The sequence below is a fragment of the Talpa occidentalis genome, unplaced genomic scaffold (assembly GCF_014898055.3).
Source record: "Talpa occidentalis isolate TD23 unplaced genomic scaffold, MPIMG_talOcc4v2.1 talOcc4.8, whole genome shotgun sequence".
Classification (NCBI taxonomy): Eukaryota; Metazoa; Chordata; class Mammalia; order Eulipotyphla; family Talpidae; genus Talpa; species Talpa occidentalis.
The window spans coordinates 110934957-110960655 of record NW_023605194.1 but is presented as its reverse complement, the minus strand read 5'-3'; the positions used below and the strand labels follow the sequence as shown (position 1 = coordinate 110960655).

Genomic DNA, 25699 nt, shown 5'->3' with positions numbered 1-25699 from the left:
TCTGGGAAGGGGGGAGGTACCATGTCCCTTCTCCTGTTTACATGCTGCCTCCTTGGGCTCGCTCCTGGGAGCTAGGATAGAAATGAGGGGCCGGGAGAAGCTATAAAAGTGGAAGGCAGGTGCTCTCTGGAGACACAGAGCGAGGCGTGGAGAAGAGAGCATGCTTACTTCTTGGCTTTGGACTTGCACTAAGGACTCTGAGAACTGGGAGCAGACATGTGGGTGAGAGACACTTGGGGAGGCTGACAATGGCAGCTGTTAACTTGATTTGTGCTTTGATTTTGCTTCTTTCATCCCAGACTTGCCAGGGCCTTTTTGCTCCCTTGTGATAATCCCCACCAAAGATATTTTAGCTTTTGGACCTCCACAGCCCTACTTCAGGCTGACCCTGTTTGGCTGGGCACTTACCCACAAGAGATGAGTAACTTTGGGTGTTTTATTGGGAAATTTACCTTTTGTTCTTTTCTCTGCTCCTCCCACCCCCGCTAATCCTATTAAAAAATTTTTCACACTAAGTCTTTGCTTTTGTGTGCACGGATGCCTAGACCTGTTAGAGTATGTAAGTTTGAGGGGCCCGGGGTACCCCTCAGTCTGCATGCCAACAATTCTTTACCTTAAATTACAGACACGGTTTAAACTCTGACTCCAAAATGGATTTTCCTTCCACCCCATGCCAAATGAAATTTTTATGTTATCACTATGTATAATCTTAAGTATTAAAAAAGCTTCATGAAATACAAAGCAAGTTTGTGATACCTCATGGGAGTTGCAAGGATGATTTGAAGTTCTCTCAACAAATCTCCATTAAGCAGGGAATGGAATTCAGAGCATAGTGAATGCTGTAAATATGTAACACAATTGATGTGCGGATTCAGAGGACATGTTTATGTCTAGAGGTTGGGAGGGGTTTATCAGTTGCTAGTACATTTCTCCAGTTACATTTTCTCCAGTTTCTCCCCCTTTCACAGAGTTCACAGCATAAATACAATTATGACTACTTGGCACAAAAATTGGTCCAACATGATACTGGGTAGAATTTTGTATTGATTTTTGCTTGGATGGCATTGGTGTTTTAGGAGTTTCTTGTGTGAAGCTGTACTCAATAAGACAAATACTTAGACTAAACCAAAAATCTCCGCCTCAATTGCTATTATAAAAACGGGTGTTCTGGTTGACTGAACTGACTCCATTTCATGTCTGAGACTCAATCTTACTGAACCTTTAACTTAAAAACCAAACAAACTATAGGCTGATTGTCAAAATATTCTCCATCTAGAACCATGCATAGAAAAGTCTTTTTGTCTTTTTCTTCTCTCCATATTAACAAAGGCTAACTTTACTAAAGGCCAATGAAATTGATCCTTTGTCAAGTCTATCTTCCACCCCATCTTTGTTCTTTAAAACAAACAAACAAAAACAAACCACTTAAAGACCCCAGGGGGGACACACTTTGGGCTGATACTTGAGTTTGTGCCTCCCAATTTACAGATTAAAGATACCAAAAAAGCACCATTATTTTATTTTAGCCTCATCCTGATTTTCTCAACAATGTATAATTATAGCACTACTCACCTCCCATGTTCCCCCTTTTGTCTCTCTCCATTCATTTTTGATTCACTTTAGAACCTTTATTTACACTTTCACATATCTGAAAGAAAAGTCTTCTAATCAGCTTCACCTCACCTCCCATTCCTGGCTCAGATTTTAAGAAATTCAACACGAATCATGGCATTATGTTGGTCCGAGAGGTAACATCTTTACTGTAATTTTATGCTGATTTAATTATAAAAATATGAAGAGAATTAAGATCATTTCTTCCCACAAACATTAACTCTACATGTGATAAGTCTACAGCTAGAAATACAGAAAAATTGACTAGAAAATTTCGAGGGTAAAACAATTTATATTTTAATTGTTCTCTGAATTCGCTAACTCTGCTGGAGATAGGATAATTCCTTTCCTCTCTTACTGTCTTTGACTTGTAAATTAGAGACAAGTTAGTCTTAAATTTTTTTCTCAGTTCAGCATTTTAATTTTATTGGAAAAAAGTACATTAAGAACTTCCCTGGCACCTGTTCATCTATTTGATCAAACTAAATAATACAGAGAAAACAAAAATATTTACCAACAGAAATGTACTTTTCTTATTCTTTATTTTAAGTAGCTGATTTAGTACAAGATGCTCTGGACATACATGTAGGTTAAAATTCATATTTTAAAAAATTTATTAAAAAGTATAAGTTGCCAGACCCAAATACATACATAATATTATTTACCTAATTCTCACACAACAATGGAAAGACATATAACTTTTCAAGATTCAAAAGTAGAAGTCACAGGAAAGTACATCTTTGCTTTTACATTGCTTTTTAAATTTCACTATAAATGAATGACTGCAGTATAGTCATGAAGACTTAGTCTCATATCTAAAGTTTCTTTCATATTATTTAAACCAATTTCCAGAACTTTATTAATAAGAAAGACAAGGATTGGATGTATTATAGATGTATTAAAATATTTAATTGAGACCACAGAGTGACCTATTAAAATATTCATCTGCATGTCAAGTTTGTACATCTTGTTGGTCTGATAGGTAACATTTCTTTACTATAATTTTATGTTGATTTAATTATAAAAATATGAAGAGAATTAAGCTCATTTTCTCCACAAACATTAACTATACATGTGATAAGTCTATAGATAGTAATACAGAGAAATTGGCTCGAGAAGTTCAAGGAGATTAAAACAGTTCCACCCATCAGCGCCTTGAAGGAGGTCTTTTAAATGGGTCATTTATACACGTGTAACATCTCATTTTTTATGGGGAAAACCTTTTGTGTTGATTTATGTCCTAAAGGATGAATGTGGGTATGATTTTATTTATCTATATTCATATCTCTATGTCTATGTATATAAGTGTACATATATATAGGTATGCAATGCTTTTCCAAGCTTTATTAGTGTGACTAAGATACCATATTGATTAGTATTATATCATTTCCTGCCTATTCAGCAGTGAATTTGTATCCCTCTAATTTACTTAAAACAGTGAAAATAGACTCATATTTTAAAAGAACTTAGATTTCATCTAGATGCTACAAGCCTTTCATTTGACAGCCTAGTCATTAAAAAAAACAGAAAAGACCAAGTTGGCCTTAAAAAACTGTGGGGTGAAGCCAACTGAAACTTTGGATCACATTTCTGAATCAATGAATTATAAAAATGAGGCTAACACACAAAAGCAAGCATGAAAGGAAATATTTGTTCTTCATTTTGGAATACTAATGAGTAAAGATATTTTTCATCATTGAATCTCTGAATTCAGGATGAGATTTTCATCCTGAAATTGTACAGTTTAGGAAGGCAGACAATTTATCGAAGCATCCAATTTACATGTTTATTTTTCCCTTGACGGATGTCTTGTGTCTTTGAGTACTTCCAAAATTTTGCTTGGTGAGCAGATTCTCATTGATTACTTTTCTGTGGAAGAATTATAGAGGAAAAAACATTGAACAGCAGTGTGAGACATGGTTATGCTGAAATACAACAGAATATTAATGCATAAAATAAATTTCAGCAGTCTATAATTCTTAGAGTTATTCTCGAATATAATTGTTAGGAAATGAAGGCAATTTCTTTTAAACTAGCTCTACTAGTGTTATGTGTAAAGAAATACATAAAATTTGTTAGGAAATCTATTCTAAAAGCCTTAGGTAAGGAACAAACATAATTACTCTCTTCCTAGTTTCTGCAGAGATGAGATACTAATAGAAAATGTGGGGCAGATGGGGGAGGGGGAATATAGTGGGAGGCAGCCATTGACAGTGAATTGAATGATGTGTATGTCTGAACGCAGGCCTGTCTGGCATGCCCCCCAGTCTGTATTCTAGCATGTGGAAGGGGGGCAGTGGACAGGTCTCCCCCATCAAAGCAGGTGTTCTACCTTCCTTGGTTGGAAGGCTGGATTCATGTTACTCACAGAGAGTATGTGGAAAGGGTGACAGAGCTTTGCTCTAGTGGAAGCTGAGCATTTCCCATTGTTTCCTTCTTTTTTAAAGATTTATTTTTTATTTTATTTATGCATACAAGAGCTGGAATGTAGGCCAGAGGTGCAGGGGTGAGAGGATTCACCAGAGACAGAGTGGGGAGCAGAACAGGCAGATTGACTGAAGTACACTGCTGAGGGGAGCAGCGGGCGAGACAGGAGAGGTCTGCTGCGCCATGTGGGTCAGCTCCCTGGCTAGGGACCCAACTCTGGCCACAGTGGCTGGTGACCACTTCATAGCACTGAGACTTAACCCCTGAGCCATCAGCAAGGCCCCATCCCCCATTGTTTTCTTCTATGTGGCTATCACAGGCACTGTGCAGCCCAAGCATTCTCCCCTGACAAGTGGGATGAGTGGGCCATGTGGTTGCTGCCGTGGGCGAATGCCTCGGATTCACTTATTCTTATTTCCCACCAGCCATTAATCCTACGCAAGTTCAAGGGAGTCAAAGCTATTCATCTTTTAGACCTTAGCATTCTAGTTTTTGTTGAGATGGCCTAGTTGACTCTCATCTCATGGCCTAAATTCCTTTTGCCCAATTTTTTCTAAAAACAGAATTTAATCATTTAAAAATAATTTTATGTGTTTTCCAATGTTTCTTGTAAGTGGGGTCAGATTTTATAACCCATTTCACTAACTTACTAAGATACTTTAATAATTTCATTTGAACAAGTACAATGAAATGAAATGAAAATTTGGTTCATTCGATTCCACTGCCTATTATATATTTGAGTCATGAACAGGAAATACATTGATCTTGCTAATGTGGAAAGGCACAGAGCTTTCTGGGGACACCCTGGACTGCATCCTTCCAGGCCTTTGCTCCTTCTGCCTGTCTCTCTGGAGCTTAGTTGCGCTGGGTAATGTCCACACGTGCTTCAGGACTGCCCTTTGGTAACTCCATCCCCAGAAGACTCTGCTACCTGCTCCAGTCTGTTTTAAATGCTAACAACTCTGTTACCTTAGCACTTGCTCATGGCAAGGCCACATTGAAAACTGGAAACCACATAAACTGTCTGTTCCCCCACTAGACTCCCAGCTTCGAAACACAGAGACTCCTACTGACATATTTACTGTGAAGCTGATGCTCTGTTCACAGTAAGCACTTTATAAATGTCTGTCAAGGAGTTTTAATACCTATTGGAAGACTGGATTTTTTCCTACTTTTGTGGATTTCTCTGTCAAGACTGGATGGAAAACAAAGGCAGAGGAAGCCCTAAACCCTAAATTTGTCAGCAGAATAAATAAGAGGCAAAGGTATCTAGACATTTAGGTGGCAAAAGTTCAAGCTTTGGATGGTCATTGCTCATGTTCAAAACTACAGGAAAACATTTTTTTGGAAGCAAGGCAGAATGTAGGTAAATACTTTACATTACTTGTCCCAGCTGCAAATCCTAGAACAAGGTAACCTTAATAAATGAAATGAGCCTCATACATAACTCAAAGCTTTTTTACTAAAGTATCTGCAGATAGAATTTAATTAATCCTTTCAGCTGAGATTATGTTTAAGCCATTCACCAGCCACTACTGCATGAGTTCGATCCCTGGCCAGGGAGATGACCTACGTGGCAAAGCAGACCTCTCCTGTCTCTCCCACTGCTCCCCTCAGCAGTGTATTTCAGTCAATACACCTGTTCTGTTCCCCGCTCTGTCTCTGGTGAATCCTCTCACCCCCTGCACCTCTGGCCTGCACCCCAGTTCTTGTATGCATTAAAAAAAGAAAAGACAAGACACGATGAGTGAAGCTCTCCACGGGGCCATAAGGAATGTAGTAAAGGAAACTGCCCAGATATTAAAACCACCAGTGGAGGCAGCATCACTCTTCAGCTCTCTTGCTGGTGGGAAGGTCCCAGCTCTGTTACAGTTTCTACTTATGTCTGTAAGAGTCACTAATATTTGGATTTTTTTAATGTAAAAATTTCCCACTTTTTAAGGCTGGCAATGAATGCTCCTTTTATAAAACACTGTGAGGGTCAATACTGCTCTGTGTAAGCAAAATATATCTGCAGTCTTCCACATGCCACGTACCTACTTAGCACCTGTGAGAGGACAGGAAGCAGTGGGCCAGGTGACTGGCCAGCTGTGTAGAGGAGGTCACTTGGGAATAGAGTTGAAATATTTATAACTGCTAGCAGGCAGGAGCACTTACAATGCCCAAGAACTGTTCTAAATCCTCCACTCATAGGTCATTTGATCCTTGTGAAACATGAGGTCAAATTATCATTATGTGCAGACCAAATGATCTCCATATTAAATTAGTGCTCTCTCCATATTTACAGCTTGTGAAGGGTTACACAGCTAACAAGGGTTGGAGCATAGATTCAAATCTATGGCTCCAGATCTGGGACGATTAAACCATACACATTGAGGGGTCTCTGATAGACAAATTTGCAGTTTGAAAAATAAGAAGTAAGAACTTGGTTTTGCTTTTACTTATCATGTATGCTCTATTCCTTTTAAGAAGCTAGTCTGTGACTAAGGGAGAATTTTACTATGCTGCAGACAAATGTTCACCTTAAGAAAAGATCTTACAAGGTGGCAGTGATGAAATAGAACACAGATGACTCTAATTGGGTAAACCTTCCCAACAACAAAAGGAATCACTTATTAATTTATTTCTCGCCCCAAAATGCAAAAAGCAATAAGAATATTATCACCAACCTGGATTTTCTATTTCTATAGAACTTAAGGGAGCAACTTGGTACAATTCAGGTGCTACGCCAGGTGAATTTTTCTATGAATAAGAAACAGAAAAATATTAATGCCAAAATTTTCAAAACTTAAGACACTATAAAGAAACATGCCTGGGCCTCCCCGGTGGCGCAGCGGTTGAGCGCTGGGTTGTGAAGCTGCCCGCAGCCTCTGTTGCACCGGTTCAATCCCCGGCCGCTGGGCTAGGGTCCCACATGGCGCGCAGACCTCTCCTGCCGCCCGCTGCTCCCCTCAGCAGTGTACTTCGTCAGTCTGCCTTTTCTGCTCCCTGCTCTGGCTCTGGTGAATTCTCTCACCCTCCCGCGATTCTGACTGTACCCAGTGCTTACATAAATAAATAAATAAATCTTAAAAAAAAAAAAAAAAAGAAACATGCCTTACATTTAAAATTATATTTTGGTTAGAGTTTGTTTTCTTTTGATTAAAATGTACCTACACATACATACAACCCAACACAAGGTGATTTCCCCCCTGATATTTATACTTAGGCAAGAGAAGTCATCTTATATTCAGGTTCTTACAAAATCGCTCCCATTAGAACAGATACACTCTTTGTTCTTATTAAGAAAGTATTATTTAAAATTTTTGAACTTTAAGACCAATTAGTGGTTGCCAGGACAATAAAGGAAAGGCGTTGAGTAAATTGGGACAAAGGAAACAATGGCCTGATGGAGGATAGAATTGTATGTTTATTAGCAAACTTAATGTAGTACAAGCACATACTGACTCTCAATGATGCACACCTGAAACTTATATAAAATTATAATGCAATGTTACTTCAATGGAAAAAAAAATCCACATGAGATACCACTTCCCACCTATGAGAATGGTCCCTATCAAAAAACCAGAAACAACACACTTTGGCAAGGCTGTTGAGAAAAAGGAACCCCTGTACACTATTGGTGGGACTGTAGACTGGGCCAGCCCTTATGGAAAACAATATGGCGGCAGCTCACAATGCTAGAAATCAACCTATCATATGACTCAGCAGTTCTACTCCAAGGTATCTGGATAAAGAATACAAAAGCATGAATTCGAAAGGATATGTGCACTCCTATGTTCATCACAGCTCTATTTACAATGCCTCATGACCAATGAGTGGATTAAAGATAAAATATGTATATGTATACATATATATGCACACACGCACAGACACACACAATGGGATACTACTAAGCTATGAAAATAGAAAGATGAATTCTTGCCATTTACAGAAACATGGGTGTAACAGTAGAGGATGATGCTGAGTGAAAGAAGTCAGGAGAAAGACATTCCACTCATATGGAATATAAAGAAACAAAAACAAAGCAACTGCTGAGTGGTAGCCAAAAAAATATTAAGAACATTATTTAAAGGTGATACATGGGGTAATGATAATCAGTCATAAGTCTGGAGGATTATAGAATTTGCCCAATGCAAATAAAAAGAAAAGAGAAAGATTAAAATAATTTGAAAAGAAAAGGGTCAAGGAACCCATGTATGTAGCTTTACTACCACTCTTGTTGTTAAAGCCTCACTAGAGTGTTCCTGCTCTTTAAAAGAATCAAGAGAGTGGCTATAGTGTGGAAATCAAAGGAGTGATCCGGAATAGAGGTTGCTTCTGTCCACCGTCTTTCTACATAATGGTGCACATGAATGGACGTCCTGGCTGCTGCTCTCAATAGCATCAACAATGCTGGGAAGAGGCAAACCCCAGGTTCTTATTAGGCTGTGATCCAAAGTCATCACCCAGCCGCTAACTGTGATGATGAAGCATGGTTACTTCGGTGAATTTGAAATATTGATGATTACAGAGCTGGGAAAAATTGTGACACTCACAGGTGGGTTAAACAAGTGTGGAGTGATCAGCCCTAGATTTGATGTGTAACTCAGAGATCTGGAAAAATGGCGGAAAAATCTGCTTCTGTCCCATTGGTTTGGTTTCATTGTACTGACAGCTCAGCTGGCATCATGCACCAGCTGACAAAAACACACAGGAGGGAACACCCTGGGATTCTTTTTCCAGGGATGGAAAACATATGTGCAGTGTTTGTCAATGGACAAAATAATAATATAAAAACAAGAAAGGATGAAGGAGAACTCTGCTGTACTGTTCTTTGTGAGTAGGTACTTAAAGATCTAGGATTACTTTTCCACTCACAGCATCTCTCTCTCTCTCTCTCTCTCTCACACACACACACACACACACACACACACACACACACACACACACACGATGTGTCTTAAATGTTTTAAGTGGAAGGTTATAGTAAAAGGACACATGCTTCGGAATGCTGTGTCACAGGGATTTAAAATTAGCTTTAGTGATGAAAAAAGGTACTCATGCTGGAAAATTCACGGGTGAGATTTGAAAAAAATTGTTTCAGGAAATAATAGAATGGAAAAAAGCAAATGTTTTCAATGTGTAAATGTGTTGTTTTAAATATATTTCATCTACAAATTAAAATATATACTATAATTAGAAATTTGACTATTTCCTCTATAGCCATCAAAATACATTAAATTATCTTAGACAAGAACTTTGCAGGATCTTTCATTAGGAAATGAGGGGTGGATTTATATTTGGGGAACTTTAGAGGAAAAATACAAAAAAATTCTAGTAGTATAAGTCAGTGACTTCTGCATAATCAGGTGAAAAAGATGTAGTTCTTTTTACAGTTTTATTTCTCTTTGAATTTAATTGACCCCAGAGGAATAAACCCTTCTAGGCTGTTCACACGAGTACTTACAATAAAATTAAAAACAGATTTCTCACCTTTCTCAGTCGGCCAATACAGAAAGCAATAAAAAGGATAATTCCAATGATACCAGCCATCACCCCGAAAATAATGACTGTGATCACTGTGGAAGAAAAAAAGAGCAGAAAATCACAGAAGTGTGAAATCAACTATCATCTGAAAGTAACACAGGTACAATCAGGGTAATATTACTTTACATTTTTATAGAAAGTACATTCATGTATTTTGATGTATGTTTTATCATTTCAGAATATTTTTTCTCAAAGCAACCAAGTGGGAAACAGGAATTTTGAGTGATAAAGTCTTTTGATCAAGGTCACACATCCAGTTAATGACAGAGCCAAGACCTCAGTGTTTCCATTGGAGACCAGTGTTCTCAAAGGGACATGACTAAGAGTTTATGAGCATTCCACCTATGGGAAAAGCCACAGACTCTTCCATAGCTTCAAACTTCAAAAAGAGAAAATCATCTTTAGCGGCGTGAAAAAGTGTTGAATGGATCAAGGAATGGGAAGTTTGGAAGAAAACTTTAAGAGCAATTTACAAATGAGGGAAAGACAAATGAGATGAAGTTATTTATCCTAAATCAGACAACCACAGTTCAGGTCGCCTATATGCCGTGCTTCTGTTCATTCCACAGTGTTCTCATGCAGTCTATAATAAAATCACCAAAATATTTTTCACATCTTTTACATGTTGAGAATGAAACAAAATTGAAGTGAGAGGTACTCTTGTGTATTGTAGTGCTTCCAAATAGAATTGAAGGCAAGACATACAGGCCCAAGGCCATATTTATTCAGCTAATTTGTATTTAAAAGCCTTATTATTGATAAAAAGAAGTAAAAGTAACTTTACTTCTCACTGGTATTGCTCAACCTTCTGGTCCACTTAAATTTAATTTATAAGACATAGATTCAGTTCTACAGTCCATTTTTCTTGCGTGAAGTATGGCACAGTTCAACTGTGAATGGAGACTTAGAAATGCAGAATAGCAAATATGTACATAATGAATTAAAGCATTTGTACCACAGCTCTGAAAGGAAGGGAAGCCAGTCTCTAGTAACAGAGGGCTAGGAAGATAGCCCTAAAGTGCAGCACAGGCCAAAAATGAATCCAGATTGAGACACGGTTGGGTCATATTTATTTTTATATGGTGTTAATTAAGTGTATGATTCCAAGGTCTTTGCTTTCTTACAGTGGGGAAGAGAGACATTCAATTGTTTTACAAACTTTTGAGACATTTTCATAAACTTATGAGAATGTTCTCAAGTAGACATGATTGGTAAGACAGCTAAAGTATTTAACTTAAAAATGATCAGGTTATGTAGCTATTTCTTAAGTATTTAAGAAAATAGGAAATTTTTAAAAATAAAGCATAGATTGTGTGCCTTTACAATTTTATGTGACCCAAGTTAAAACACACTCTTGTTTTTAAAATTTATGCTTGTTATTTTTCTTAGTCATTTGAAACTAGAAATACATACTTTTAAATGAAATAATTATCGCAGCATGTCAAATATTAACATACCTAGTTCTGAGAATTGGTGTTTCATTTGCTGTCTTCCACCTAAAAAGACAAAATTTCATCATCAAGTCAGAAAACTGGGTATGTCTGAGAAATACCATTTTGGAATGAGATTGTAAAATAGGTTTCTTTTTCTTAATTGCATTTGGGGGACTCACTACCTGGTACGTTTTTATGGGCCAGAAACTCATGTCTTTAAAGGGAATGGGATGAGAAAATACTGGAAAGAATCACTTCTTGATTTTCATAGGAAAAAATACATTTTTGGAAAAATGTAAAAAATAGTGATTAGAAAGGAGACACACGTGAAACCCCATTCAACCTAAAGCAAACTCGTGTTGCTGTTGATTTTCCAGATTCTTGCTGTTTTTCCAGATTCTCGTCATGGCCAACTTCAGAACCCAAATGGTTAGTGTCTCATGGAGCTTTCCCCAATAGTTCCACTTGGATTCCCTGTCTGTAGAAGTTTCTAGTATGGTTACCTAAGTGTTCTACCAGAGCAATGCTTCCCCGTATCAGTCACATCTCAGCTCTCTTTCTCTGGATAGCCCCTTAGGGCTAGGCTACACAATTATCTTAAATTTAAGGAGTGCACATACTCTGGTACACTACATGCAGATCACATGCAAAGGTGGGTGGGAGTTGACCTCCTTTGGGGCGCTCACTAGTTGTGTAAACCCTCTGGACCCCCAAAAAGAGTTACAGGATTGGTTGTGTGAGTACAGGGTTGGTTGTGTGAACTTGGAAGTTACTTAATTTCCCTGCACTTTAATATTCTCTTGGACAAAGGAAGTTTGGAGTACCTATCTTCTTGGGACCCTGTGAAGATGTATTTGCATGATGCGTGGAAGGATGTAGCACAACGCCCAACCCACTAGCGCAGCAACGCTGGGCCTTTCCAATTTGACAGCACTGTGTTGGCTTCTCATTGAAGTCACTTTGAAAATTAGTGTGCTTAATTGAACCCAGATAGCTAATAATCAGGTGCAAGCACTTATTATTTTTTAAAATAAATTTTGTGGGGGTTTTCTTGGCATTAAAAATGGACTATGTCTGGTTTGGTTTTCTGTGTAGCTGTAGTTCTGAGTGCTTAGCCTAATCTTTCTCCCTTGTTCTCTGGTCTTCCTGAAATCCATGCTTCCATGGAGTACAGTGAGTTTCTCAGTGTTTGCTAGCTAATGATCTAGTAGCCACTCTCCGTTGTCTCTGAGGCTTTATTTCAAATCCACAGTATCCTGTCAAAAAGCCCCACCTACAGCAGGCCCTCGCCTTTCTACCTTTAACCAACTTTAACAGTCATCTTCTTTTCCTCGGAAAAATAACCCAGAGATAGTGAATGCTGCCTGACTACCCAGATTGGCTCCATTTGTGAAGACGTAAGATGTGTTGGCCTCTGGCCCAAGCAGTTTTATATATTCTCATTTAACCTTTGGGGAATCACTGTGAGGCTCCATTTTGAAATTAAAGGGACCACTACCCTTTGGCAAACTCAGCATTCAGCTCCCTGGGGGTGGGTTGTAGAGAGGAGGCCAAGCCAGGGCTGGTTTGACCACAGGCTCTCGTTGCACTGCGAGTTTGGATCACTTTATCTGTGCCACCATTGCAAGGGCATATTCATTATTATCGTGCTTGGCTAGATTGCTTTAATTTTTTCACCTATCCTGCTTTTTCTGTGAGATATTCCAGAAGTGAGGACTCCCCCGAATAGGGACCATGGCTACTGAGCTCCTGTTTCTCAGCCTTTGTTTCCCCACAGTGACAGGTTCCAGTAAATAGAGTTGCATCATGACTATGACTCCAAAGCAGCTATTTTAAAACAGAACAAACCTTTTCCCTCTGCTGGGAGGGATTGGTTTTTATTAACTAAAACGTCTTCTTTTATCATCCTAGCAATAGGAGACGTGGCCAGTGATGAGTCCTTTGAGGAATCCAAATCTGTATAAAAGAGAAGTTGAAAAAAAGACCAAGAATGTGGTGACTCAGTAGCCAAGAGTTGGAAACAATCTATATGCCCATAGGTGGACAGGTGGATAAAGAAGATGTGGCATATATATATATATATATATATATATATATATATACTGGACTACTACTACTGTAATGGAATACTACTGAGTGATGAAAAAGATGAAATCCTGCTATTTACACAACATGGATGCATGTAGGGGGTGTGATGCTAAGTGACATAAACCAGAGAAAGAAACATCAACCACTCTCACTCAATATGGAAGATGAGAAAACAAATGAATGAACAAAGGGAAACAAAAATGAACATCTTTTCTCCCTTTCTAAAGTAGAATTTCAGAATTGTAATAGAATTATAAGAAATGTTGACTCTGATATAAGATTTCTGACTGAGACTCCACATAACCACGTGATATAACAAATTCTAGGTGATGGTTATTCTTTAGCATAATATAGATGCACACAAACATGAATATGGGATGTGAATTCTCATCTATCCTTTACTAGATTATACATTCATTTGCATAATTAAAAGACTATTTTTATTAGCATAAAATTTATAAATTATTTTAGAAAGTTTTATAAATTAAATGATATTTTTTATGGCAAAAATAAACTGGATTTAATGAAGAATAGTTGGGACACAGAGGAAAGTCCAAAGAACAATATAAAAATCTTCTATTGTCAACCCCCCAGAGACAGACACTTTAGACATTTTGGTTTCTAGCCATTTGAGCTTTTAGCTACTACCTCTAAATATGGGCTCCTTGTATTTAAATATATACCATGGACATAGACCCTATGTTTCAAATGCTCTTCCATGACATAGTTTTTAATAGCTGCATAGTGTTCCAATTTTTAGCATGCCTGCTTTGTTTATGTACTGGGAATATAATGAGTTAATAATAATGTCTTCTCTCTCTTCCAGCTTAGTAGAGAGAGATGAGCATTTAATCTCTGTATAATAGAGTGATGGTAGCAGTGGGGGCACAAAGGGGTGTGGTCAACTCTACTTAATGGAGGAAGAGGGGGAAGATCTTTTTGAACTTTTCTAGAATAAAGTCTAGGGTTTCACCAGGAAGATGATGAGGAGAGCAATGACCTAGAGTTTGAGATCTCATTAAGAGTTGGGGGGATTGCAGCACCAGTCGTGAGGAGAGAGCTACAGAAATGGGCCCGCAAAAAGAGAAAAGGTGGGGAACACCCTGTGTGGTGGCCCCTGGTGGCATTGTCACTCGATGGGGACATGATGAAGGGTGTGAGCCGGATTCCATTTTTGGAAGATGTGGAGGCTGATATGGGAGAAGAGCAGGCCACGGCTTTCTTCATCAGAGGATGATGCCGGCTGATGGTGACCGGACGCTTGATGGGGACAGTATGGTATTTACTGGAGCTGAACTGAGCAGCTGTATACCTGGAACCACTACAGCACTACAAACAAATGTCTCCTCAATTAAAAAAAAAAAAAAGAGGTTCCCATCTCAAGAGAGTGGCCAAGATAAGCAGTCCCTTGGCAAGCAAGCTACTCCTCCTCAGAGGGGTCCTTATCACTTCCTGGCATTGCCTTTGGTGGAGAAGCTTATAGTCTGAGGCATAGTGGACAGAAAATTATAGCATGTTGTAAAAAAAAAAAAGGCAAAGACCCAACAATCAGACCTAATGTCTTTTAAAATTGGCTCCTCTATGCTTTTAATTTTCAACATTAGAGAAAGGGAAAAAATCATCCCAAAGGTATAAGCAATGTATGTAAATGAGACAATATTAAGGACAGAGGATTCATTAAAACGGGTTTTGAACTTTATCAAAATAATTTAATCCTCTAGCAAATAGGTAGACTTCTTTCTTCTCCAACAACTGACCTTATCGGGAAGGAGCATTTAGTGCCCATATTGTCCAGAAGAAGCAGAGGCAGAAGCCCCGCCAAGATCAAAAAACACCCCTGTTTACAGAGCAGGACTTCAGACTCTGACATTGGCCTTAACATTTGTGCTGAGTGAGAGGCTGTGGTCTTCTCTTTCCAACCCAGACCTGTAGGTCCCCCACCCCTGCTTCCCAGCCAGCCTCTAAACTGAGTTGAATTTAGGAAGAGCTGACAGGGAAGGCAATGCATTTACAGGAACAAAGTTCTTGAGGCAGTTTCCAAAAATTGTACATGCTCCTTCCAAGTCTCATTATGTTTTATTTGCACCCTTTCAAAAACTGACTGGTGGCCAAATTGACTTGGGACTGAAATTTGCCACTTATGTTCTTAGCCATGCTTGCTTTCATTCTCCAGATCTTGCTGCTTTGATATAATTTCTTATTGCTGTCACCTAAAATCACCAGCAGTAAGTAAATAAATGCCCTGAGAACAGTTGGATGGAAAATGTTTTTAAATATCATTTTCTCCACAACCTAATAATGTAGTTGACAAATGATTTTTGTCACAATTTTTCTTTCCTTTCCCCCCCAAAAAATATGCTTATAAACATTTCAATAGTAATTAACATGATGTATGAAAAGGGATCAGAGACTTGTTATTTTTATTGCCTTCTCAACAGCAACAGACTGAGTAGATTTTTATATTTCATAGACTGTTAAAATTAATGTTTGAACATTTTTTATTTGGGCAATTGTTACTAAAACTGTTCAAAAAAACCAAGTCCAGAGTTCACAGTGTTGGCTGAAAGAACAATAGCTCTGGTCACACAGGCCAGCTTTTATATTTTCTAGTATTTAATTAAATTTAAAGAAATTGCTGGTTTTCCAAGATGGACTTATGTCAAGAATTTTATAGATCTTCTGAAGTTAAATGAACTAGCGAGTGGTTTAAAAAAAAATCACTGAGGAGAAACAAAGGAAATATCTTTTTCCACAGCCTCAGGCACTCATGTCTCTTTTACAGTTCAAGGTAAGGAGACCCAAGGCTCACAGCGCACCTCCAGCAAACACCCAGATGTGCTCAGGCTGCCCCTGACAGCCATACTGTGGACCTGGCGCTCCTTGGGCCCTAATGGGCTAATGGACATCTCTGGACATACTCCGTTAAGGAGAGTCACCAAATTTTTGTGAAAAAGTAGATTTTAAACAGGATTCTTTATAATTGAGTTTGCATCGGGTCAGCTTGGCGGAAAGCGTCTAAGCACATTTGTACCCATTAAGCAACAGACACAGCTTGGCCTCAGTCTCTGAGGGTCTGAATGGCCAGTCTCTGGCTTTTTGTAGCTAAATCATCATCTCTCACTGTCTGTTTACATTGCTCGCAGCTTAAAGGTTAATGTAAATATTGTTCTACTTAATTCAGAATGTACTTTGACATTTTCCTTTCAAAGTTCTCTTGGAACATCTAATCCAACTTCTTGCCAGAAAAGAAATCTGTTATGAAAATTAAGTGACGATCTCAGATTAGCACAGCTGGGAACAACAGAACAGATACTTGATTCTGCTGATTTCCAATAAAGTTTCTACCTCCTGCCTCTCTGCCCACTAGCAAGATTTCTTTGATGGCTTAGCATATTAGTTGGTGAACATTGCGGTGCATTGTGCAGAGAAAATACCAACCAAATTCCTTGAGGTTTCTGCTGTCCTAAGGATTGCATTTTGGTAGTGATCATGTATTTTTTTTTTTTTCACATCCATTTATTGTACTGCTTATATTATGCCTCTTAGCCCTCAATACTCTTTTGCTGTAACCTCTGAGAGAAACTGTTTTCTTCCCTAGCAATGTTGACATGAGGGTCTTTTTGTAACGCCTTCACTTCTCTTAGCAAGAACACACTAGACTCCCTGAACCTTCCACCTCTCTCTTCAAGTGAAGCTTATTCACTTGGGGCTATTATGGAAGATGTGTCCAGCACCTCGCTACCCAGGAGCTGGGCCTGGGCCTGGGCCTGCCCTACACATTCCCTTAGCCAGGCTCTAAGAAACTCACTCTGAAGCTCTTACCCCTTGTCTACCTGCAGTGACTCACTGGCTGACCCTTGAAAGATGGGTAGAGTTTTAGGAGGAGGAGGGGAAAACAGGTAAGGAAACAGCATGGTTGAAACACGGGGGAAACAGAATATAACCTACTCTCACCTGGAGTTTGGGGGTCAGCTGAGAAGCAAAGGGTGTCAAGAGTTTAATGTCCCATGACAACAAAAATTCGAAGGGCTGGCCAAGAAAGCCCTCAAACTCCTAGTGAAAAACAAACTTGTTTTTCAGTCCTCAGATGCTGAAAAATGGTATTGCTGTGGTACTTTATCCAAACTACACATTTGTCACCTGAATAGGGTCACATAATTTTAGAGCTGGAAGAGTGGAATGAATTCACAAATATACCACCAGGCATATAAGATACTCCAAATGTGCATGGTCGGATTAGCTCACAGCTTACATTTGTATCACATCTGAGTTGTTCCAGAACATTCACCCCTTTTGCTTCTTATTCTCACTGCTCTGACACCCCAGCTGTTTGGGATTCCTCTCCCAGCCTGAGAGCCTGAGAGGCTTCAGACATTGTTTCCATCACAACAATGAGGAGAAGGAGAAGCCCCCTAGGGAGGCAGCTGGAAGCAGTGGCCTAGCAACTGCTTTATGCTCCAGCCTAGGCTTTCCCAGACAGCTGCCATTTCTAACATGGAATGTCGTTAGAAAGAATGGCAGTCAAATGAGAGGCTGGGTGGGCATGCTGCAGAGTTGACTTCTGTCCTGATGTGATAAAGTCAGCTCTTGCCGGTTTACTTTACCCCCTGACCTGAAGCTGATAGAAGTCTTATCTTGCAAAAGCAAACTCTTGCCAGGGTACACCCTGCATAGGAAATGCTTCAAGAATCTTCAAGTCAGAAAATGAAATTTTCTAAGTGCTGTAGTTTTTTGGCATTGTGATGATCATGAAAACTGATGGCTAATTTTATTTTTGGAAGTTCTGCCCAGCTAATTTGTGGTAAAACTGGAACAGAAATTCACATCTACTGACTTCCAATTCAATCCTTTTCTGCCAAACCATATCATTTTGTAAAGAATGAATGTATTCATGAGGATTTTGCTTGTTCCAAAAGATGTTTGGAGAAGTCTATGCCATGAAGCAGTCTTTAAAGGGAAATATTCACTTTTGCTCTTGAACCAAAGATTGACCAACCTGGGTCCAGTTGCAGTGATATAGTCAAATATCCGACCTGTCTGTTGTTATTCATTTTTGGAAGGATTTTTGGAAGCCAAAGTAGCCAATGATAGTGCAGAGAAATTGCGCTCTTTAAAAGAAAAATGATTGGTGTGACAACATTTGAGACTATTTTTTGATTAGCCTTTAATATCATTTTTTGAATCAAGTCTTCTGTCACTACCTCTTAAAGAGTCATCAAAAAAGCCCCTCTCATGTGGCTTGCACACCTAAAACATCCTCTGGGGTGTTACTTGGCCTCCCCTGCATTTCTCAGGGTAAATAGATTTTACAGTGGATTTTGTTCAGTCCACAGAGCTGGTTATATTCTCTCTGCAGCATTCAGAACCAAAGACTCAGCCCCCTAGTTAGTCACGCTACCCATCCATTTCAGCAAAGGCTCCTCAGGAAGTAGACGATAGGATCTACAACCTGAGTTGGCTCCTTCCCGCTCTATCCCTGCTTTCAATTGCTTCTGGCTGTGTCTTCTCTCTATGCAAACTACCTTCCTGGTGACCAGAGGTTGTACAGGCACTTCCTGTTGATCCTGCATAACTTCTCCCTTTCTGGTGGCTTTAAGACTAGTGGCCAACGCTAGACTCCCTGAAATATGATTTTGTTCTAACATCAAGGTCCCACGTGAAATTCCCTTTTAATTTCATTTTAGCTAATACCATCACAGCAGCTAAGGGATTGATATTTCATGTTATGCATCCACCTCTAAATTCTATTGGTAACATTTACCTTTAGTGACTGGTTACATCACAGCTGCTGATCTTTACTGTGGGTGACCTTGTGGTCACCCAGGAATCCAAGGTTCTATATCCTTTGCCCTTTTCATCTTTTCTCACCCAAACCACAAATTTCTGTGAGCCAGGGCTGATCTAGCAAATTCCACCTCAGTGGCAACTGAAGGTGGGTCCCTGATGCCCAAGTTATAGCATGGAGCCCCACATTCACCTTGACACAACTGTCACCCCTTCAAGGCACCCAAAGCTGTTGGCCAGCTGACCCCAGCCTAGAACCACTATATCCTGCCCATGTCAGGTACATAAAAGCATTCAGAATTTCTATCTATGTGTAATGTGCCGCTAAGATGGCTTGGGAATTCTGAGTGAGAATGCTTTTAAAAACATAAAGTTAGCCAATGGGATAACTATCAGTAGGCTATAGACTTTCTAAACATATAAAAGGACAAGGGCAAATAAAACAGCATATATATCAGAAGATCAGAAATAAATCATTTAAAAGAGAAAGTATGGAATAAAAATAACAAAAATATATTAATACCAGTGAATTCAATTTATGTGAATTCATAAATGCTTATGGATCAAATTTCTGTATTAAGAGACAAACACCATTAGTTTGAGTCAAAATAGGGAAAAGAAGAAAAAACATAAAACAAAGAAACAGTACAAAAAAACCAAAATAATTAAAAAAGTTGCAACAGTATAGTCAACCAAAAAAAAAAAGTAAATCAAAACAGCAATAGCATTTTAGACTGTTAGAAAGAATTAATGAAAAAGACATTAAAGAGGACAGGAAGGATTAATTTATATTATTAAAGGATGGATTCCACAATGATTCTGAAATAGAGGTCATGATAGCTCAGTAACAAGAAGAAAAGTAAGACAAAAGAAAAAGAAAAGGCAGAATTGTAAGAGTAGTGAGCAATTTTGTTTCCTCCAGTTGTGTCAGGTCCAGAAAGCAGCGGTACCGTCTGCAGGGGCCTGAGTGCTACCTGCCTCGTCATCACATGTCCTTAATGTGTGTGCCTTTCGAGCAATCAATCAATGTGGATAATCTCGACTGGGTTCCCACATTCTCATACACTCACTTAGAAGTAACGGTGCTGAACTGCCTGACAAGATGCTTTTGATATTTGCCCCTGACAGAATATCCCTGGAAAGATACCAGAGGCTAATCTGTGCAATACATCTTCTAGCAAGATGAAATTTCACTGCCACGAGTCATCTTCCCAGTGGCTGTCAATAAATGAACTATCCTCGTATTTTGTGCTTTGGATTTCTTTTGTGTTGATTTTTAAATACGATCGTGACTGAGAAATAAAGAGTGATAGAATGTTAAAGGGAGATCCCGAGATAAAAAGATGATCTCACCCTGGTAACAAGGCATACAAGGCTAATATCCTTGTCATACAGTTAGCATTCACTAGCCGGACCTGAAGAAAGACCATCCAACTTCAGCAGAACCCCGAGTGACATTGGAGCAAGAGTAAGGAAGAGCCCAGCCTGGAACATCACCTCTGTGTCAAATGCACACCTGACTGCACAGGTGAATTGCATTTGTCTGTTTCCTTTCCCAGACTATCCACCAGAAGCCAGAACCTGTATCATTACATGGAAAAAATGTTCTTTGAATGAAGAGAAGGCAGGTGTCAGGAATATTCTATCTAGTATTTTTAAAGTACATATTTATAAACATGCATAGAAAAAATACCTGGAAGATTTGCACCAGAACGCCAGAGGTGCTTATGACTGGATTGCAGAAAAGGAAATGGTGGGTGTTCTCTTTGGGGGATGGGAGGAGAATGAGTTGGCTAAGGGTAAAGACTCTATAGTCAGACTCTCTGGACCTGCACCCAGATCACTGACTGCCTGACCTCAGGCAAGTTTTTAAAACTTTCTGAAACACTTTTATCTGGGCCATGGGAATGATACCTACTCTGTGGAGTTGTTGTCACGATAAAATGAAATAATCCTTGGTGCGTGGTACCTAGAAAGTATTCAGTAAGAGTATTAACATCTTCAAAAAGTCTCCTTTTTCTTGACTGAATGTGTGAAAACAAATATACACAGTTAAAAAATTAAAACATAGACCTATTTAAAAAAACAAAATCAAACCTTCTGTTTTTACATAATGGTTTTGTGATGTGGCCAACTCACCTTCTGGATGAATTGTTGGTAGACTTGTGTACTTAGTAGCTAGGGTACTGTGAAGTTCCGCTGTGGAAACTGTCAAAGAACATTAACAAGGTAAGGTCACAGGGGGTTAATGGCCAAATGCCTGTGGTCACTCACAAAGAGGTCCCATTTTCAATTCAGATTGGAAGAAACAACTTGGCAGGAGACTTGTAATTCGATTCTTCCCCCATTTTCTACCAGGAATTTAAACTGATAACAGTGACTGGAAATCCATAACCCACCTGTGGGTAACTGAGCTGGATCAGGAGTAACATCATCGGCCATGGCCAGGTAACTCAAAGTAAAAACTGTGAGGATGGCGGTTGGTGTAGAAATAGAACCTAGAAAGACAAGTTAGGGACGTCACTTAAAACATGCTTCCCAGATAGATTCATAGATGTTTCCAATAATCCCCTGGAACCCAAAGTCAAAAGAAATTCATCCCAAGACACAGTTCAACTTTGAATTTAGCAGAAGCCAGTTTTGAGGAACAGTCTCGTCTTTCTCCTGCCCTGAGTTCTCTCCAAAGGAACCCACAGAGGAGTGTTCCTGCTTTTTCAAATGCCAGTTTCATTCCTAGGCATGTAGATGAGCTAAATGCAAAGAAGAGCTAAATGCAAAGAACCCTTTGGACTGTAAGAGGAGAAATCGTGGTGGCTAAGTCAAAAAAAGGGGACGGCAGTCTGGGGAACAAGAGACTTGGACTTTCTACAGGGACCTGAGCGCAAACAACACTCGTTGCCCTTCAGCGCACACCTGACACTCGCAGGACTGATAATGCAGTGCGCCTTCCCTAACAGAAAGAAAACATTTCTTTGGCACCAAAGCAAAGAGATGTACAGGCTTGGGAACAAGTCTGCTGCTCATCTAGGCTGGCGTCTGAGGACTCACTGAGGCCCAGAGAAGCGAGTTTTATTTATTATTATTATTATTGATTTTTTTTCTTTTTTTTTTTTTTAACAGAGGCATGTTTTTATTTATTTATTTATTTGTTTGTTTGTTTTGTTTTTTTGTTTTATACAAGCACTGGGTACAGTCAGAAGCGCGGGAGGGTGAGAGAATTCACCAGAGCCAGAGCGGGGAGCAGAGCAGGCAGAAGGACCGAAGTACACTGCTGAGAGGAGCAGCGGGCGGCAGGAGGGGTCTGCGCACCATGTGGGACCCTCCTCCGGTGGCCGGGGAGCAGCCGGGGATCGAACCGGCGCTGCAGAGGCTGCGGGCAGCTTTGCAGCCCAGTGCTCAACTGCTGCACCACCAGGGGAGGCCCCATTTATTATTTTTTAAATATTTATTTCTTTATGCATATAAGAGCTGGAGTGAAGGCCAAAGCTGTGGGGGATGAGATGATTCACCAGAGACAGAGTGGGGAGCAGAACAGGCAGATGTACTGAGGTATACTGTAGAGGGGAGCAGCGGGCCAGGCAGGAAAGCTCTGCTGCGCCATGTGGGTAGCTCCCTGGCTGGCGGGGAGAACTCAGCCAGGAATCGAACTCATGCTGCAGTGGCTGGTGATAGCTTAATAGTGCTGTCTTTAACCCCTGTGCCACCAGGAGGCCCCAGGAAGGGATTTTTAGATGCCAAGGGCAGACAGTTGAACAGGCACAAGGAGAGTGAGATTCAGGGGGCTTTACTGGGGTCTGTGAAACCAGTCGGTGGCAAAATTCTGGTCACATCTCAGTTCTACAGCTACCACTTGTGGACAGCTTCCTCTGCCCAGCAGCATGGGGGGTGCATGAGGGAACACACAGGTTTTACTTTTAAGAAATGTTGAGACTGTGGGCCCTGAAAAGCCCTTCAGAACTCTTTTTTGTTACACTTAAATGGGGAGGAAGGCTCTGGGATCACTGAAGAAAAAGAAGGTGCTTTGCTTTTTTGCTGAATCACTCTGAGCAGGTGCTTCCCAGCTGAGAATCGCTGAGTCACCCACACTGCTGTCCACAAGGCCTGGCTCCGGGGAGTGCTCTTTTTGTCTGAAGCATGAAAACAGGCATTTTTCCCTTCCATCTTTCCCTGTTCCTTCTGATTCCCCTCCAGCCTGAGACACATTGTGCAGGAAGCACCGGTCTGTGCCTTTGGGTCCCCCAAGGAAGCCAGCACATGCAGACCTTGGTGGGGGGGTGTAGTGTGCAACTATTTTTAAGTAACTGGGACATTTTAGAGGCTTCAGGTAGTGACACCATTTCCTAGATGAAGAATCCGATCCTGTGTTTTCAGATTGTTTCTTAACCTCAGAGCCTGACTTGGGTCCACAGTCTATAAAGCAGTCACATAAGAGAGGTTCTTTGGAAGGCTTCAGAGGGTACAAAGACTTTTGGCGGGAAGCTGGGGTGACCCTAATCTGTTCCCTAGCCAGGAAGCTGTAGAAGAAGAATCAATTTTTTTCCAGCAATCTTTTTCAAATTTTGGGCAGTTCTAAGCCACACAAAATTGTGCCAAATATTGTGCTCCCCTCGCCACCCCGCCGCCTCCAATTTCTAATTTTGATTAACATGGAACCTTCCGGGACCACACAAATTATATCTCTGAATACCTATGGAGCATCACACTCTTTTTTTCCCTGAATGTGGTTGGAAAATGCTGATCCCTTCTCTGGCTCCGAGGGAGCGCCCCTCAATCCCCAATGCCGGCTGTCATCAGAGCTAAGTCTGTCCAGAAAGGACTAGCAAGTGCTTGGCCTTATCTGTTTCTAACACACAAGCGCTGTGTTTGAGAAGATGTTAACCATAACCTTCTTAGCAAGAGACCACAAATAATGCTAATTTAATACACCTTTATAACACCCCTAGGTTATTTCTGTATTTTAATGGATTGGTTTAAATTTCTCCGCAAACCACATAACACCTAAGCAATAAGAGCTGATTTCTCTTTTTCCGGCCTCACACCTCAGCAATGGACCCACGGAAAGGCAAACGACTCCCCTATGGTTTCAGGGTTCAGGTTTGTACCTTTTTTGGCAGGAGAGGGAGGAAATTATAATTTTTGGGGAAACTTTTTTAAAGCAGAGGGTTATATATCCACCATCACCTTCATTAATGGCCCTTTAACTTAGAAATTAACTTCATTAAAACTCAAACAAAGCAACACAGTTATTCACACAGAGATGTTTCTCATCAGGTTTGATAAAATGCTTTTGATTCTAGCTGGGCTAAGCGTTGAAGCATGCTTTTCACAGTGGAAAATTGCGATCCAGTAATTTCTAGTTACTGCTTTCCCCCTGCCAGACCCTCCCATCGGCCCCCTCCCCCGGCCATTCCTACATACCTACAGTTTGCCAGGTGAGTCCCCCAAGAAATTTCATTTACTTATTCATTTAAGTAAGCGAGAACCCAAATAGTTTATTTGAATCTATAGTGTTGGATCCAATATAACAGCATCATGCTAAAAAAATTTTTCACTGGGCCTCCCCTGGTGGCGCAGGTGGTTGAGCACAGCACTGTGAAGCTGTCCGCAGCCTCTGCAGTGCCGGTTCGATCCCCGCTGGCCTCGGCGCAAACCACATGGCGAGCAGACCTCTCCTGTCTCGCTCGCTACTTCCCTCAGCAGTGTATTTCATCAGTCTGCCTGTTCTGTTCCCCACTCTGTCTCTGGTGAATCCTCTCACCCTCCCGCGCATCTGGACCGTACCCTGGTTCTTTTATAAATAAATAAATAAATCTTTAAAAAAAAATTTTTTTTCACTTACCTGACAAAAGCATTTCCAGGATTATTTTTCTGTACATCCTGAGATCCTGAGCTCAAAGTTAGTGCAAGGAAGCCACCAAGGATGACTGGACGCGGCAACCTCAGGCCCCCAGTCTGCACACCCTTATCTGTCAAGCCCACGATCCCTGGGCCGCCATGAGCTGATAGGCGTGGGAGGCATTTAAAAAAATGCAAAATTGTTTAACAGCTGTGCATAAAGATACAAGGATATCTGCTTCACTGGGATTATTACAGTGTTAAGCAAAAGCTGCATTTCAAGGGACTGGCTGCTAGGCGTTACATTTTCTTTGCATAAATTAAGTGGCATTGTCTGGACTTGTGCTGGGGGCATTGTGTGGTTTCTGCAGGTGATGATTTATAAGGCTGCCCCCCTGAAACCTAGGACGTGTTCAATGTTGCTTCAAAGAAGAACGAGGAGGACAGGATGAGTCAGGCAGAGGTGTTTGTTAGGGATCTAGGACTCTTCTCATTTTTAATGTGGAGTATCTTGGGAGCCAGCAAGGAAGTGTTCTCTTAGATGTCAAATAAATGTATCTGCGAACACTACCTTGGGGCATTCGGAGGCTTGAAAAAAGTCAAACTCATGCCAAATCATCCAGCCATTTAAGAATACTGAGAGGAAGGACTCTTTCATTCAAAATAGGGTTTGAACCCTGTCCACACGTCCGCAGAGCTGGGAGTGACATCGCTCCAAAACCCACCTCCCCGAGCAAGAATAAGCTAATGCCAAGCCAGTAACTTCAAACACTGGAAACCAAATTGCCCGACATCTTGCACATCAGGCTGAGATGAGTGTGGTGAGCTCAGGAGCATCAGCTTTAAAGGGAGGTAGAACGTAAGCAACATGAAGGCGATCCAAAACAAGATGAATTTGATCCAAAAAGCTCAGAAGAAGGTGATGGGCCGCTGCGTAAATCACCTTCCTGTAAGAGTTGTTTGTGAAAGGCTTTCTGGTTTGACCCAGAGAC

General features: G+C 40.3%; 1 protein-coding gene and 1 long non-coding RNA gene across 4 annotated transcripts in view; one reads left to right on the top strand and one right to left on the bottom strand.

Moving 5' to 3' along the window:
* LOC129145040 (uncharacterized) overlaps positions 1–9578 on the top strand; it is a 29702-nt gene extending 20124 nt beyond the window's left edge. Inside the window, exon 4 of the long non-coding RNA XR_008550038.1 lies at positions 9523–9578. This is a non-coding gene — a long non-coding RNA (uncharacterized LOC129145040). The remainder of the gene's footprint in view (positions 1–9522) is intronic.
* GYPA (glycophorin A (MNS blood group)) lies at positions 3093–24797 on the bottom strand. Of its 3 annotated transcripts, none has more exons than XM_054690459.1 (8): positions 24712–24797; positions 21272–21370; positions 21012–21080; positions 20791–20841; positions 11025–11063; positions 9514–9599; positions 6708–6780; positions 3093–3480 (listed from the first exon to the last, which is right to left on the bottom strand). In XM_054690459.1, exons 1-8 carry the CDS (start codon positions 24746–24748, stop codon positions 3473–3475), a joined length of 462 nt encoding a protein of 153 aa, XP_054546434.1. In that variant the 5' UTR covers positions 24749–24797; the 3' UTR covers positions 3093–3472. The 3 variants fall into 3 exon arrangements, with proteins under 3 accessions (XP_054546434.1, XP_037352798.1, XP_054546435.1); XM_037496901.2 differs by lacking the exon at positions 20791–20841 and adding an exon at positions 12849–12956; XM_054690460.1 differs by lacking the exon at positions 20791–20841.
* Between the last annotated feature and the right edge of the window lie 902 nt (positions 24798–25699).

What these genes read in the sequence shown, in the direction of transcription:
- GYPA (XM_037496901.2), bottom strand. Translation starts at nt 24,748, where the DNA reads ATGTACAGAAAAATAATCCTGGAAATGCTTTTGTCAG. An exon ending in CCTGGAAATGCTTTTGTCAG is followed by an intron (nt 21,371 to 24,711) that starts GTAAGTGAAAAA and finishes TTGTCTTTCTAG; the next exon opens with GTTCTATTTCTACACCAACC. An exon ending in ACACCAATTCTCAGAACTAG is followed by an intron (nt 9,600 to 11,024) that starts GTATGTTAATAT and finishes TTTCTTCCACAG; the next exon opens with TGATCACAGTCATTATTTTC.